This window comes from Coturnix japonica, chromosome 15 (assembly GCF_001577835.2).
Source record: "Coturnix japonica isolate 7356 chromosome 15, Coturnix japonica 2.1, whole genome shotgun sequence".
In the NCBI taxonomy this organism is placed as follows: domain Eukaryota; kingdom Metazoa; phylum Chordata; class Aves; order Galliformes; family Phasianidae; genus Coturnix; species Coturnix japonica.
In genome coordinates this window covers 3,917,330-3,934,008 of record NC_029530.1, presented here as the reverse complement: position 1 = coordinate 3,934,008, position 16,679 = coordinate 3,917,330, and the positions used below count along the sequence as shown (strand labels likewise).

Below are 16,679 nucleotides of genomic sequence, written 5' to 3'. Positions count from 1 at the left end.
ATTTCTCAGAGCTGACAGCAGAGCAGGGAAGGGCAGTGTGGCCCCACATGCAGGGTGCAGTGCTGCTGTGGGTCACAGCGCCTGGCATCCCTGTGCTGCCATAGGGACAAGTGACACCGTGTCCTCAGGTGACCTCTCCTTCTATGAGGGAACAGAGTGTGGTAGAAAGCACTGTGCACAACGGAGCTGATGGGGAGACAGGGCAGGATGGGGCTGTTAGGGAGGATTAACACAAAGGCTGCTCCAGGTACGCTGGTATGGCTGGGAACACACTGGTATGGTTGGCAGCAGCGCTGCCCTCCTGCACACCTAATGAGGGACCCGCTAATTAGAGCACAGGAATGGCTTCAAGGCCAGGTATGCTAAATCAATTTTAAGGGAAGAGGGATGCAAGGAAGCCCATCAACAACTCTGCAGGATAAAACCACAGCTAAAAATACAGACAGAGGACGTGCCCTGGTCATGGGGGTTTGACGTGGAAGGAAGATAAATTCTCTCGATATCATAATGCATCCCAGAGGAGCAAATTAAAGCCCACGAAGAGCCAGTATCACAGCTACCAGCACAGAGGTGGCAGACCCTGCAGAAATGAAATGGCTCTAAAGGTCACCAGCAGTTTCATTTCAGAGCTGCCCACCGTGCAGAGCTGCCAGCCCCAGGCAGCACCCAGGATACCCGGCATAACCCGGTGTGTCCAGGAGCTCAGCACCATCCTCACATCCCCTAACAAGCCTCCATCGTGGTCACCAGAGCTTCTCCCTCTCCCTCCCTGTCACAATCTGTTCAGCCAACTGATTTCTTGCTGCAAATCAATTACTTGCCCAGCAGAGCGCAGCAGGCGGGGGCTGCAGGTCAGGCTCTCCACGGTGACACTGTGTGATGCTGAGGAACTTTCCCTTTTGCAGGCAGTCATTGGGCTGCAGGTGGGAAGGGCAGCACGATGCGGATCTGAGACCAGCATCCAGCCCACGGCCCGGCGCTCACCCATCCATCCCAGCACAGGGGGGAGGAAACGTACAGACCTCCCTGATGAACCAGGGCTAAAATTAGAAACCATTCACCCCTGAAAAGCCACAGCTATCGCCAAAAGGAAAGTAGGTCACAGAACGGCTGGCTAACTCGATTTTCCGGCGTTCCTAGCTGCTGTGTCCTCACATAACCTCCTCTCTCCCATGCATGGCTCTCACTCCCTGCTTCATGCTGTGCTCAGCACAGGGCTGGGAACGGGCTGACACCCTGCACCGGGCAGCACCTCTGCTCCAATGGTGTGGAACCAGGGCTCTTCTGCTGCTCCCACCACGAGAGCTGCCTGGCTGAGAGCTGAGGCTGCCCTTGGGGGGACAGCAATACCCCGAGTCCCACATTTGCTCCCACAGCGATGCCTCAAGCCATGCACCCCACACAGCCACCCGCCAGCCCACACTGTGAGCTGCAGGCAGGATGAGGGCACAGCAGAGCCTCTGCCTGCTCTGCAGCCCATGAACAGATCGTGCCTTCCACAAAGGAGGAACTCTGCTACAGCCCACTGTGGTTTCTGCCAGGCAGAAGGGAAGGGCTGCTCGGCCTGAGCCCGCTGCCCGCAGACAGACTGCTGACACGCTGCTCTCAGTGGGAGGAATCCTCACTCGCACAGAGACCACACAGAGAGGAGGAGGGGATTCAGAGAGACAAGAGAGCAGGCATGGCCCTGCTGCTGGGCAGCACCGAGCAGAGGGGCACAGTAAGACAAGGGCCCAGCTCTGAGCCAGCTCCTGCTACAGCAACCACTGCAACGCAGCCCATCAGAGATGCAGCTTCAGAAGACCACCTCTCCTTCCATGCCTCACCAGTGCCTGCTTCTTCCCCACAGCATGTGGACCAGGTTCACAACAGCATCCAGGGAGGATGAGGTCAATGGAATAAGCATGAAAATATCCGAGGTCTCCTTTTGTGAACCCAACCCTTGCATGGCAGGCTGCATAGCCCAAGGCTCCTGGGCAGGATGCCTGGCCGTGTTGTGGGGCAGAAGGGCTCCAAGCCCGGCTTTGCTGTGTGCTCACACCTCAATCATGCTGCCCTCAGCTTTCACTTCCTTCCTATTGCTAACAGAGAGAGGCAGATGGGAAAAGTACAGCCAGGGAAACGGCACAGAGTATGTGGTTGATTTCTCTTTTAGCGTCAGGCACCTGGATTTCTGCAGCTCCCAGTGAAATCTCAGGCTTTGCAATTCACAATAATTAGTGACTGGTAGTTTTCCCTTTATGCAAAATCATCCTTTTTATCCAACACCTAAATGAAAATGAATGTGCTTGATTATCTTCCAAAGGGCCCAATTTTCCAGCATCTCTCCAATGCACACAGCAAAATTCACATCTCCTCAGGCTGCTATTGCAGGGAATGGCAGAGCGCAACAAACAAGTGGTCAAGGCAGAAATCCAAATGCAGCGATGCCAGCGTGACCTTTGCTAATGCCATTTCCAGCTCAAATACCCACAAATGCATGTCCTTTCTGCACCAGCCCCACGGCCCAGAGGCAGCCAGGAGGGTTCGTAGCTGGCTGCCAGTATTGGAGCAGCACAGACATCCCTCTCCACCTGTGCAGCCCACCAAGTCAAAGCCCATTGTTAAAGGCAATTTTCCACCAGGTTCACACCAGGGGAGAGGATAAAGCAAGCTGTTTAACAAGCAGGGCTCCAATGCTTCCAATCTAACACTTACCGCAGGAAACCCTACAAAAGCAGGTTCTCACATGGCACTTAATCCATACAGCACCCCAGGGCTCAGCCCTCCATTGTCACTGTTCCCTATGGAGCTTCATCCATCACATCTGCCCACAGCCTTCACCAAGGAACTTGCCCGGGGCAATCCCCATCTGCCCCACACCAGACCCTCCCAGCCCAGGCCAGGATGACACAGCACGACCGCACATTTGAATTGCCATCGTTTCCAGACTCACCCTGTTCTCGTCGTAGATGATCTGCACCAAGCTGCGATGTTTGGACTCGATAGGAGGGGGGGAGATGGGTTTTTCAGGCTCCGGTGGTTTGGCTGCTTCTTCCTCCAACTGTTGCTGTGGAAGGATAGGGGGGAGGAGAGTGAGTCACTGCGAGAAATGCTGCCATCACCGTCCACACGAGATTCTCTGCGGTACCATGACCAATACAGAAAGCTTCCTGGGAGCCACCAAGGGCAGCTTCAGAGACAGAGAGGGAGGAAAGCTGCCGACAGATGCACAACGCCGTCCTAGCCCAGGCAGTCTGTCCTCCACGAACAACAGGACCAGCCCTGAGCAGGCCTCCTGGAGAGCCTCATGGATAGGAATAATGGATTTATTAAGAACCCTAGAGGGGAACTGAAGCTCCTGCCTGCCTTTGGAGCTGCTGCCTCTGCAAGGGGAGCAGCAGAACAAGGGATGGAGCGAGGCTGCTCTCCATCACCGGTTTTATCTTCTGGTGCTGTGCCTGGAAGAGATGCCCTGGGATGACCCGTCCCAACAGAATACTCATCCAGAGCTTTGCACTAACTGAGAGCAACACTTGGGCTGTAGGATGCAGTCCAAGAAAACACTTAAGCCACAGCTCAAAGCTGCCAACAACCATCAGCCCACAGGCACCCCCTGCACCTTCACTCCTCCAGCACCGCGGTGCTCCCAGGTTGGTGAGGGCACTCCAACATACCCTGCTCCTGAACCAGGAGCTCCGAGCACTCAGAGGGATTCCCACAGAGGCATCTGTCGATCCTCCCCTCCTCTGGGGGAAATTATTTGGGTAAAAATGCCCAAAACTTGGCTTTATTGTTCTGGAAACCCACAAAAATCCTGCAAAGTGGTCGGGTCTGCTGTAATTGATTTCAGACAAGAGGATTTGATGGCGTATCAGGAAATGAAAGTTTGCCAGTAAGTGGAGGCTCATTAAAAGCAGCTCGTTAAGAGAAAAGAAAAAAAATAAAACAAATCTAATTATAGCTGAAATACAGTAGAGAATTACACTGCTCTCTATGGTGTAACACGGTACAGTTATTAAAGGGCCAGATGCTGTAGGCTATGGATACAGGCACTCTGTGGGCACCAGCACCCACTGAAACAGCAAACCTGACCTCAGCAGGTCCAGCACATGACAGCTACCCCTGGGAGCTGTAGGAAATGGCAAAGCAAAATAGGTCAAGGTTCTCAGACACGAACAAGATTTCTTAAAGGTCTGCCACAAAAGCTAGGCTGGGACTGTGACCTTTATAGGGAGAGAAGAGGGATGGGAGATGAGATGTGACAGCTCCACACTCACTCCCTCCCCACCCTCAGTGGTAACTGCACCCTCCTCTCCCCAAGAGCCAGAGCCGTAATAATGAAGGGACACAAAACGTCATCATTAGCTGTGCACAAATGTGCACCCAGTGTGGCAAACCAGGGTGGGCACCACGTTGCTTCCCTAACCCAGCGTGGAGGAGAGCGCTTCCAGCCTCCATGTGTTACTACTGCAAACTACCTCCAAAGAGCCCGTGGGAGAGATGGTGGGAACCTGCAGGCCTTCAGCTCCCCAGCCCAGAGGGGCTGCAGGGCTCAGCTGCACCTCCATCACCAGGTGGGAGTGTTGTACTCCAGCAGCCCTCAGCTCCACGGAGCCGCAGGCACCGCTGGGAAGACGAGCCTGGCAGTTTATTTCTTGTTACGATCCCCAGTACTGCTGCCAGGAATAAATGCATAGAGATTATCCTTCCCTGTCGGAAAGAGGGGGAGAGCAAACTCAATGAGTGATTGAAGCACATATGGCACATGAATGAGCAGGGGATGGCTGATCAGAGCAGCCTGCTGCCAGGGGTGTGCAGGATTTGGGGAGGGGTTTCTCAGCTCGCTCCAAGTCTTGTCCCACTCAAAACCCCTCCTGTCAGCAGGGCCTTCACTGCCATTTTTGGAACAACTGAGCACAGAGGGACGGTGGGGTGTTGTATTTTTTTTTGCTGCGCTGCCTTTCCTTACAAGTGCATTTAATTACCCTGAGAAGGCCTCCCAGAGACAGAGGGGAAACGCATTAGGAAATCACGGCTGTGCACAACCTCTCCCTTGCTCCGCCGCCTGCTCCAGGAGGAGTGGGATCTATTACAGGCTGATCGCTTCCCCTCCCTCGCCTTCCTCCAGCACTGACAGCTCAGACGTGCAGGCAGACAAAGCGATCCTGCAGAACCTCAGGCAGGACCCCCAGCCTGACACTGCGCTCTCCTGGGGAGCAGACAGCAGCCACACTGTGCAGGCATTTGCACTGGGTGTATCAAATGGGTTTGACACCACGTGCCAAATCAAAAAAGCAGGGGGGATGACTGCCAGCAACCACTTTCACCTTCTTCCCCACTCATAGGAGCATTTTTGTGGGGAGGAAGAATTGTAAAACGCGTTCAGAAGGAAGAAATCAACCAAGCAAGCAGGCAACGATAAAAATCTATTTCCTTATGGAAGGACAGTTTGATTTTAATGGCAATGAGCATATGCTGCTCCGTCAGCTTCAACAGCAGCTCATCAGCATCTCTGAAATAAGCCAGCTGAGGACCTGCAGGTACCAGGCCTCGAGCTGCCACCATACCAAGCACACTGCCCTCTTTGGAAGCCCCTCACACCACCAGCAATGGGAAATGATCAATATGCACATCCTTCCCCAGTGTGTGTTGAAAGCACAGACCACTGTCCCCTCTGCTCCTGCTGCCCCAGCACATCCTCAAGGAGCTGCACTCGTCCTCATTTCCCACACAGTGTGACAGTCTGAGCACACATTCACCCCATCCAGAAATTGCCCACACCTCTGAAAGGCAGTTTGGGATCCACCAGGAGACCAGAAATTTGCCACAAGCAAAGTGAAAAACCACTGGCAAGAGAGACACAGAAGTGATTTGCTTTAGGAAGAGAAAGCTTTTAAGTCTCCAGGTTTTTTAAAGGCATCCCCCAAGGTTTTGTCGTATTAATCCCTTAATGGATTTATGCTAATTGTAACGTGGCTACAATAAGGCAGGTGATCCTTCAGCTGGGGCATGCTCTCATGCAGAGGAACACAGACCACACAAGCCGTGCCATGACAAGAACATGGCTGCAGCCCACATTGGTGGCACAGGCACTGCCACTTCCCCTCTGCAGACACACATGGGAAAGGACAGGTCATGAGCCAGCAAGAAGAAGCACAGACACGAGCTGCCCTGCAGAGCCCAGCCTCCTACCTGCTTCTTCTTCAGCTTGGAGATCTGCTGCTCCACCATGGTGATCTCACGGTCCACACGGTCCATGTTCTGGATGAGCTCCTCCTTGGACAGCCGGGCTGGCAGCAGGTCCAGCTCGGCCTCTGGGTGCGCAGGGCTGACAGGAGACACGGGCTCCAGCTTGCCAGGCAGGCCACGGTCCTGGGGAGCACAAAAGCTGCTGGTCAGCTGTGCTGGGAGGCTCAAGATCCTCCTCTCAGCCTCCCACATGAGCTCCCTGGTCTATTCCCAGCCCTTTAAGACACACACAGCCCTCAGAGAACCTGCAGGGCTAAGTAGTACCAGCTGCCAGGTGACATCAGCACCCTGTGCTGTGACCTTCAGCATCCCAAGAGAGCACTGGGTTACTCTCCTGGGCGCCCTGCAGCGGCACATTCCCACTCCCTGCACCTTCAGTGAGCTCACATCCCCATGGAACTGAACACATCCATAACAAGGAACCCTTCAGCTCCACGTACACCCCCTGTTAAGGACCTGGCAGGGTGGGAGGAGCCCCAAGTGGCAGGTGACAAAAACATCTTTCTAGTGATAAAGACCACGGGGATACGTGAGGTCAGCTTAGATAAAAATAAATGGAACTGATAGAAAATGGCTTTTTGCAGATTCTGGGTAAAGAAGCTCTCAGATCAATGAAAGCAGACAGACTGGCAAAACCTCTGTGGTCATCACAGGAGGCAGCTCTCATTATTCCCCTTAACTAACAGCTCATTGCAAACACGGGGGCACACAACCCCTGTCCCAGCAAAGTAATACCTGTGTGGATGGCACCGCTTCATGAGCATCCCAGAGCCACAGCATCTCCTCTGCACATCACCCTCCACCCCTCAACCTCCCAGTTATCCAAAAGCCCAACTTCTGCCAACACGGGCTGAGTGCTCAGGTGAGCTCACACAGCATGAGTGAACACAAGGCCCAAGGGGATCCGGCACAACCCGACCCACGGCACCACGCTCCCAGCTGGCAGCCACCCAGCACCTCAATTAGAGGTTTATCTGTTCATTTGCTTATAGTGAGTGGACAGATTTTTTTTTCCCCTGGGGAGGAAGAAGTGGGGAAGAGGAGCCGCAGTTGGGTCCATAACCTTAAACTGCTATCGGGCTGCACACAGCACCCTGCAGCTGCTCCAAGGGGAGAGATGGGGAAAGCAAACAAGTGAAGAAGTTTGCGCAGCCTCACTGCCTCAGCCCCAGCACAGCGACAAAGCCCACATTGTTCTGCACCTCCTGACCACGACTGCAGGCTGCACACACAGCCTGGCCCTCGTGCAGGAGGGTGAAACGATGCTCTCAGTGACACCAGGATGGCACAGACCCCTGTGTGCTCCCCAGCTGACTCTCTGGAGCCCTACAGAGCAGATTCTGTCTTGCTTTACTTCCCCACTATCAGACAGCAAATCTGGTTGCTCTGCTTGCAGCAGGAAGGTGAAGCTCAGTGCCTTTTCCACAGGTGGGCTGTCGGCTGTTCTGTTCCACTTTAAGCCAATACCAGCAGGACAGCCACAAGAAGCAAAAGACAAATGAGCTGCTTGTATAATCTAGTTCAAATTAGGGAATAGGAACAGAAAGCAGCCGTGGCTTGGAGCTGGATGCATTTTTCTAAAGCACAGGAGGCTGCCTGCCAAAAAGAGAGAGAAAGGCCTCTCACTGGGCACAGCAAACAAAAGGTGCTCTCTCATCCCCGCCAATGCACAAGAGAGGGCATCTGTACACTGCTGCTTGGCACAGCCCCTCTGCAAACCTGCTTTCTGATAAATAGGGATCATTTTACCCTGCAGAACCTGAAGTGAAATAGTAGCAAAGCTGAGTAAGGCAAACAATTGCAAGTTACGGCACAGAACCCATCATCATCATTTATTATGAGATGATGATAGCAATAAATAGAGGCAACATCTCCAGACCTCAGGTAACAGGTCACTGTCCCTTCACAAGCACCTCTACAAATGGAGCAGCAGAGAAAGGAAAACACAAAACTGAAGGCAAAAATACACAGTGCAAACCAGAGCTGTGTGAGGACAGTCGCAGGGTGCCCCATGGGCAGGGCTGGCTGTGCTCACACTGCTGCTGCTGCTCTGCTTCCCTGCTCCAATTGCCCCCCAGCAACGCCAGCACTTCAGACAGCATCGCACCCACACTCTAAAGATGCTCAGCGTGACACCAAATTCTCCTTATTAACGTGAAGTCACTGCCTTTGAAACCAGCACGAGACGGGAGAGCTGGAATAGATCTGCAGGAGGAAAGAAAGCAATTACTGCATTACTCAAGTTGATATTTTCTCAGTAATTACACTGTTTCCATGCGATTTGTTTTTATACGTGGCTAACAGCTACTGTAGTTCCTGTTTATCCCCAGCCTTATTAAGATGTGATTTGTATGATAACAAGGGTGGGTGAGTCGGGGGCAGGAGGAGAGCTGGAGCTGATAGAACAGTGGGGCAGAGACCCAAAGAAACAACAGCCTCCCCTGGCAGCAGCCCAGCACGTGCTGAGGGAATTCAGGGTGCTGGGGAAGGAGGAGCTGCCTGAAGACAAAGGTTTTTTTGTGTGTTTTTCTATGTTGTGTTGTTTTTCCTTCTCTTTAAATAAATGCGACTTAATGAGAAGCCGTACGAAATTCCTTTCCCCTGTAACTGGGCTGAATTCCACTGAGCCAGGGCAGAAAATATCCCAACCATTCTGAAGCTCTCACGAAAGTAGGTCAAAAAACTTCCCCAGTGTTTCAACAGCTTGAAGCAATTGAGTTGCAAAAGCAAGAACAAATGCTGGCCCTTCCCTCCCCGCCCCTCAAACCCCTCCAGTCCGTGTTACAGTTACACGCTCTAACCAAAACTTAGTGCTCAACAAAAGCCATTCCGTGGTGCTGTATGTAATAGATGCTGCCTGCAGGATCATAGGGCATCCTTGTGCATGGCCGCAAGGAGCAGGGCAGACCTGGAAAGCCTCACTCTGCCGGGGCTGACCAAAGCACAAGGTGTTACACCGACAGATGGATGCTGTGCTTCCATTGCTGCCTGGCATTTCCACTGACCTCAGATGCTCCCCACCGGGGTCACAGGGTGATGAATTCTCACCTACCCGTCTTCTGGTTACAAAGAGGAGCTCATCCAGCTCTCATTAAGGAATTCCCAATGCTTCCCATTTGAAAACATGCCCTTTCTCCAAGCAGCTCCAGCAGCACAGCACACAGGCTGGAAGGCCATACAGGGCTGTGCTGCAGCATGGGCCAGGCTCAGCATGGAGCTGGGATGCAAAGGACCGTGGGGATGGCTCTGCTCCTCCTCCTCCGTGTGCTGCCGGGCACACCAGGTGCAGCCTCCAAACCCGGGTAAAAGTAAAAGAAAAAAGTAAAAGAAGAGGGGAAATGAGAAGACAAAAGCCCTTCTCAGCCCGGTGTTATCAAGCAGAGGAAATGAGACTCCTAAAGCTCCCATTCAGAGAGGAGCGGGGCGGGGGGGGGGGGGGGGAGAGAAATCCCACTCCAGACGCACTTGAGCGAACAGCTTTTGAAATGGAAATGTCGCTCTTCAGAAACATTTAAATTTCCTCCTATTGCCGGGGAGGAGGAAGGACTCAGAAGAGCGAGCAGGGACTCCTCAGCCATGCAAATTCCTGTGGGGTCCATTCAGGCAGCAGGGCAGGGATTTGTCGGGGAGTTAATCAGGGCGGCACACGGCGCTGCCGTCGGGAAGCTGCCTTGAAGGGCATCCGATTTAGAGAGACGGGGATGAATGAATGAATGAAGACAGCTCTATTTAATCACCGCAAGTGAGATATACTTCAAGGCCGCCCGGCTCGTGCTCCTTTCCTTGGGCAGTGCAACGACCGCCCAAGCTGGCTCAGCCCAGATGCAGGAGACAGAGCAGTCATCTTTTAGGTCTCTACCAGCCCAACCACTCTATTAAGATGGAAAAGGGATACTCCAGAGAGAGCTCTGATGGAAACCACAGCACCTGAGGAGTGCCACAGGACCAGCCTGATTCTCCTGTTTGCCATAGCATCCAGCCAGGCTCCTGCTGCTCCCACTGCTGTCCCAAGCTACCATCACCAACCACACTCTGCTTCTCCTTGCTTTAGCATCTACGGGGCTGTTTAATGGATGCTCTCCCATTTCTCATGCCAAGAGAAAGCCCCAGGGATTTCTGATCTACTGCTCATTCTCCATGCAGCAAGCTGAGCCTGCACCCCCAGCTGTAAAAACCAGCAGTTCCAACCCTGCAAGAAAACTGGACTTAATGGCAATACTCCAAGACCCTGTTTTCCCACAAATCTAGATCCATCTCAAGAGCAAGACCTTGTCACTCCCATCAGAGCAGTGTGGAGCACACACACACACACACACACACACACACACACACAGGCCTTTTATGACTCAAACACACACAACAAGAGACCCAAACTCAACAGCCTGGGCACAGATACGGGTCACTGCTGGACGTGACCTGCAAACCTCCCCAGCTGAGATAACAAATGAAAAAACAAGGAACTTTGTGATCAGGAATGCAAGCTGGGCTGCCTTCCATTCAGAGGTGGCTGCGTTGGGAAACTTGTGTAGGTGCGAAACAGGCTCAGAGTCACTTGGGCACTTTTGGAAAAGAAAAAGCAAAAACCATCATGAAAATAGGGTTGGGGGGGAATAAGCCCTTTCCTTCACACAGCTTCTCAGAGCTATTTAATGGAGCTCTGAGCATCCCCTCGTGTGCCCCCAGTGCTGTGTTTGGAGCTGCAGCACTGCCAGCCTGCAATGTGTGTCCCCAGCAGCTGCTCCATCCATCACGGCCACTCGCTGCCTGTCAAAGAAACTTCTGGCCTTATTTTCTGCAGGTAGAGATGGTGTTGGGGTTTAACAACCATCAGGTCTGAAGTATCAGAGGGCCGTGATCAGAGGAAAAGCAAATGCAGGACCGAACCATCCTGCAGGTCGTGGGAGCAGAACCACTTCCAGCTGCAGCTGCTGCCCAAACTGCAAGCCCCTGCCTGGGCCCTTCCTGCAGAACAGCACGAAGCACCTCTGCCCCACCAGGCCAGGATGTTAAAGAAAAAATCAATATCTCAGCTCCCATAGCAAGAACGAGCCCACAGTGAATTTGTTATTATCTGTTAGCAAAGCACCAGCTTCCCACCAAGGCTGGAATTTCCATCTTGGTTTGGCAGGCACAGACCTATGAAATGATTACTGTGTTTACTTTTCCTTTGCTAACTATAAAATCCCATTCCACCGCCCTGCCAAGAATGACTGAAGCTAATAAAATTCAGGCATTTGGAAGAAAGCAATAACAAACCTCCCTTTTGGGGCTTTATGATGAAATTTCCCCACTCCAATCAGAGATTATGCTGTATTCATGCACACCAGTGATGTCTCCAAGTGCGCCCAGATCAGCTCAAATCAATATTTAGCTTTGCTCGAGACTGTGAGCCTTTCTTTGCCTGGATCACTGATAGCACAGCTATAAGAAGCCTTTGAAAACACAGCTTACAAGTGTAAGGCGACGTGCGTGTGCGTATGCATATATTATATACATAAAAATGCAGGTTTTTCAATTAAACCATGGAAAGCATATACGCATGAAACATTTATGAATGTATAATCTACATACCCCCCTCCAAATAGACTGAAAGCCATTAGCAGAATACATGATATATTTATGTACACAAACCTGCATATTCTTCCGTAGCTTTTGGTGTCAGGAAGGCCCAGAGCCCTGTACACACTTGTGCTGGCCCTGCTGCTGGGGGCTGTGTGCCCCACGTCACACCGGGATGGCTGGCAGGAGATAAAACAGCGCAGACCTGAAAAACAGGCTGAAATCAAAGCCTGTGCTCGCCCTGCTCCGTAACCCTGTGGGGCGGCTGCTCTGCATGGGCTCTTCCTGGGGCTGCCCTGGGAATGCCACCCCAGGAAGCACAGACCTGGTGCTGCCTGGAGAGCAGCTGGCAGCCCTCACCAGGACACAAGCACACAGAAGTGGGGCTGCACTGGAGAAGGTACCAATACAACACAGGAGGTGCTCTGGGTTGTTTCCTGGGCAAATTTCTGCCATACCCTCACCATATCCTGAAGGAGGATGGAGCACAGTGTCCAGCCCCACACCAGCTCGCTGTGGGTAACAGCACACTTCCAAGGGCAGAGAGAACAGGCTCCACTGCATTCCCACTCTTTATCCTCTAGGAGGAAGGTGCCAAGAATTAGAATTACATTTTTTGAGAGCGGCAGAACAAGCCAAGGGCCTGTCAGCTTGTCCTAGAACAACCCCTCAGTGCGCAGCCAGCATTCCTGCCGCACGCAAGTGTCCATCAGCACAGAGCTGCAGCTTTGTCACGCAGCGAGCCAGAAACCTGTGATGTGCTCAGCCTCAAACACAGCCAAAGAAATGTTGCATTTAAACAGCGGGTTTGGGGCCAAAAAGAGAAGAGGTTTTCACAGCGTGATTGCAACAGGGCCCCTTGACACCCACTGATGCTGAGGGCGCTGCTGGGAGATGAGGCACTATGCAAGGAGGTAAAGCTCCCCGAGCTCCAGCGATGTCTGCTGCCACGTTCAGTGCTATGACAGCTCCCACACCGCAGCCAAGAGCAGCAGCTCCTCCGCCAAACCCAGCCCCACCAGAGTCACTCCCACACCCCCAGCCCTGTTGACAACACAGTGCAGTGCCCGCACGGCGCGAGGATGAGCGTGCCCTCCTCCTCACACACAGCACTCAGCTGATCGGTGTCACAACTCGCGGCTTCTGGTGCGTGAGTCATTGCTGTGGATTTATAGCATTTCATAACGATGGAAAAGTACAGCAGCACAGATGCTGTACACTCATGGATGCTGCCCAGGGTGCCTCCTGAACCCCTCGGCCCACGCTGGATCCCCAGTGAGGGAGATGGAAGGAGCCCAGGCTGTTCTGCAATAGCTGCAGTGCTGGCAGTAACCTCCCATCACTTTGCTGCCTGCACACGCTGGGCAGAGCACACAGAAGCTCCACACAGCCCATCGTGCAGCAATGCTCCAGGTCTAACAACAACCAACTCCCTGCCAGCAGGCCACAAGAGCAGGATTCCAAATCAGAGCGGGGCAGCACAGAAGCCCTGCCTCTCCTTTCCAGGAAGCCATCCTCGCTGTTCAAGAAAGAACAGGCTTCAAAAGCATTTTACTCTCTAACAGATGTACCAACACTTCAAAGACAGAACAGGATAACCGCCGTGGAGCCGTGCAGCACTGCCCTGCTGCAAGCACAGAGCTGGCTGAGGTTCTTCAGCCATCAGAACTGGAAAATCAAACACTGTCAGGCACAGGGTCACAGCTCCCTGCCTTGCATTACCCTGCCTTGCAGCACCCTGCCCCGCAAAGCAGAGCAGCACCATGCTGTGCACGAGGCAGCACAGCGAGCAGGGGCTGCCACGTGCTGCCCTGGTGGAAGACGGACAGATGGAGTGAGGGGGAAGCAGGGCAGAAAGGAACCCAGCCAGAAATGTTTGCAGTGTGACAGCAGGAACAATGCAAATATTTCAGCATTTAAATATGTTTGGGATAACAGAATGCCAACATCTCCCTCATCTTCCCAGAAATAGCCTTGAATCACTGCTGTCCTAACGCAGAGTCCTCCCCCATCCCATGGGATCATTCCTGCAGTTGGATTTATGTCAGTTGACAGCGTGAACAACAGCGCAGTTAGGGGCGAGGGGGGGAAAAACTGAACGCGTTGCAGTGGGACCCTTTGCTGCTCCAGCCATCAGCCCTGGCAGCACACAGCAGGGGACGCATGCCTGGGGCTCACAGCATCACTTTGTCACCCAGTCACTCGGTACACAGCCATAAGCATAGGGAGGCAATGGTACCCATTGATGGTCCATTGGAGGGGGCCCCGTGCTGCCCCTGGCTGCTCTCAGCAGGTTTGGGAGCTGCTCCCACGCATCCTGCTGGAGCGCTGCGGCTCTCCAAGTTCAAAGCACTGCTCGCTTCCACCCCCTCGCTCCCTTCCCCCTGCGCTGGATTACTCAATTAGAGATTATGCGTTTGCCAGTTCCCTCGTAGCCAACTGGGGCCTCTGCCAAGGTCAACACGAGTTCCAGCCAGTTTCATTAATAACTGTGAGACCAGCCCACTGGAAACTCTGAGAGGTTAATCCCAGCAACAGATCAATGTTCCCATAACAAAGCCACGCAGAAAACCACGGAGCTGAGAGAGCAGGCTGGTGATTTACCAGCTCTGCACTGGGACTGGGGTGCTTCTTTTGCTCACAAATGGGATCCCAGCTGGTGATGCCCCATCCCCAGGCCACCCCTTGCCAACAGGGAGCAGGGATGGGGCTCCCCAAGTCTCCTCCATCTCCTTGTGGAGCTTCCAGGCTGCTCAGGAGCCCTCCCACCACCCTGCCTGTTCTCCAGGAGTTTGGTGTACGTCAGGCTCTGGAACGGGCAGCTGGTGTGAAATTTGGCATGTGTGGTGCTGGCTTCAATGCATCATTAAAAATGCATTTTAAACGTGTTAATTCATCCTTTTTCAATTAATGGCTTTTAAAGCTGCATTAACGTGCATCAAAGCACAGTGCCCTTTGCCCTAATTTCTGCTTTGCAGCTTAGATTTCCTGGCCTTAGCGCTGCCTTTCCCCACAGTCCCACCTTCTCCTTTCAGATCCCAGCTTTTTGTTCATAGCACAACAAAAACATTCACGTAGAAAGGGAAGAAATTAAAACCCTTCAACAATGCAAAGCGGAGTCCAAGCACTCACAACGCGTTGCTTTTTTAATAGCCCTTTTCCATCCAAAGCTGTTCACTCCTTTACAAAAGAGGGAAGTGGCATTGTCCCTGTTAGCAACAGGGAAATCTGAGACACAGAAAGGGGAAGAGACTTACCGGTGGCCAGCAGCCTGCTGGGGCAGATGGCAGCGAGCTTCAGGTTTCCTGAGCAGGGTTATGGGGCTCCTGCAGCAGGATCCTGCTGGAGCAACGGGCTGCAACTGCAGCAGCCAGCCCCTGCAAGGGGACTAAATGCAGATCACGACTGACTCACATCCTATAGGGAGAGCAGCAAGCCACGTATGTGGTGGAAAAGCAGCCTCAGAAGTGGGAAGAACAAGTGGAAGCACAGAGGGAATAAGAAGAGCTGGAAGGGAAGGGGAGTGACAGGACCAAGGTCCAGCTCTGCAGCAGGTGCTGGGTGGCCACATACAGCACGCAGCACCAGCAGCCACGCTGCTGCTGTGATCCAGAATGGGGCAAAGGGGCCCCAGCTCATCCCCTATTTGAGAAAGATGGATAAAAGCCATACAAGATCCACTCCTTTCCTGGGTGCGTTAATGGGAAAAGCTCCACAGCCTGTTACCAGGACTTGCCACAATCTAAAAGCCACCAGGATGAGCAGCACACACAGTACTTCAGCCAGCCCTGCAGCTCTGAGCAGCCGACCCGGCCCTCTCAGGTGCTCCCCAGCCATTTTTCTCTCTTTCCAGACTGTGAAATTACAAATGGCTCCACTAAAAGCATAATCTTGTCCTGCTGAATGGTATGTATCTCAGCTTCCTCTCTCTCTCCTTCATTAACAAATGTTTTAAGCCCCATAAAACGCATGTAATTCTTGGAAACGTGTCACAGACCAAGAAGCAAATGCAGCCCTTTAACTCAGCGAGTAATGCCTCAAGAGTGGCTTTGCCTGTTAGAAACAAATAGCTGAGACAACGCGTGGTTTTCCAGCAGGAAGCAGAACAGAACTGCTGATGGAAACAATGTGCAGACAGAAAAGCTGTCCTGGTTTCCTCACGTCTTTGGAGACAGAACATCTTAGGTTTCGTGGCTAAGTTTCTTTTCCCCACAGCCACCTGGGCCAGCACCCACAGGGATCATTGCTGTGTCCACAGCCCCCACACTGCAGGGTCCCTGCTGCTCCTGGCAGCACTCGCAACCTCCAGCTCTGGACAGGACTCTCCTGGAACCCCAGCCACCCAAACTGCCCTATTTGCCATATTTCACATTAAATGCTCCTCTCCCCAAGGACAGTCAGCAGGATCTCACGTGAGCTCCACCAGGAACAGACCCAAGCCCATGCTAAAGTCAAACACTATCCATCCCAGTAGAGCACACAGCTCAATTTGAACAGGCACATGAGCAAGGGGTTGTTCTTTGTAATATTTATCATGCAGCAGAGGACGTAATTGCAAGTGAACAATCTGCTCTGATCCAGGAGACTAAGGGAGGCTTTCCTAGAGAAGATTATATTAAGGAACCAACAGCAGCCAATTCCAGCCCTTCAAACACCGATATTAAATAAGGAGATGTGATAAATGAGAAAGGTCAAGTAAAAATCAAATTAAGGCACAGTATCCACAAAAGCCAGACACGACCAACCCCAGCCCAGCAAACAGGAACTTCCCAAATGCTCTTGTACTGCAAACAGCCAGTAAATATAAGCCCATAAATACCAGTCCACGACTTGAACAGTTTAGGAGACAACTCTACACCCTTTTCTGTCTCTGAAGAAGTTGCCCCATC

The 16,679-nt window shown here is 52.6% G+C and overlaps 1 protein-coding gene across 12 annotated transcripts in view; it reads right to left on the bottom strand.

The window, feature by feature from the left end:
- Nucleotides 1-16,679, bottom strand: part of NCOR2 (nuclear receptor corepressor 2) — a 121,397-nt gene that overhangs the window by 79,514 nt on the left and 25,204 nt on the right. For all 12 annotated transcript variants that reach the window (XM_015877795.2, XM_032447859.1, XM_032447863.1 and 9 more), the window contains exons 5-6: nt 6,175-6,354; nt 2,936-3,049 (exon numbers count right to left, since the gene is read on the bottom strand). In XM_015877795.2, the coding sequence (XP_015733281.1) occupies nt 2,936-3,049; nt 6,175-6,354 (294 nt within the window). The remainder of the gene's footprint in view (nt 1-2,935; nt 3,050-6,174; nt 6,355-16,679) is intronic.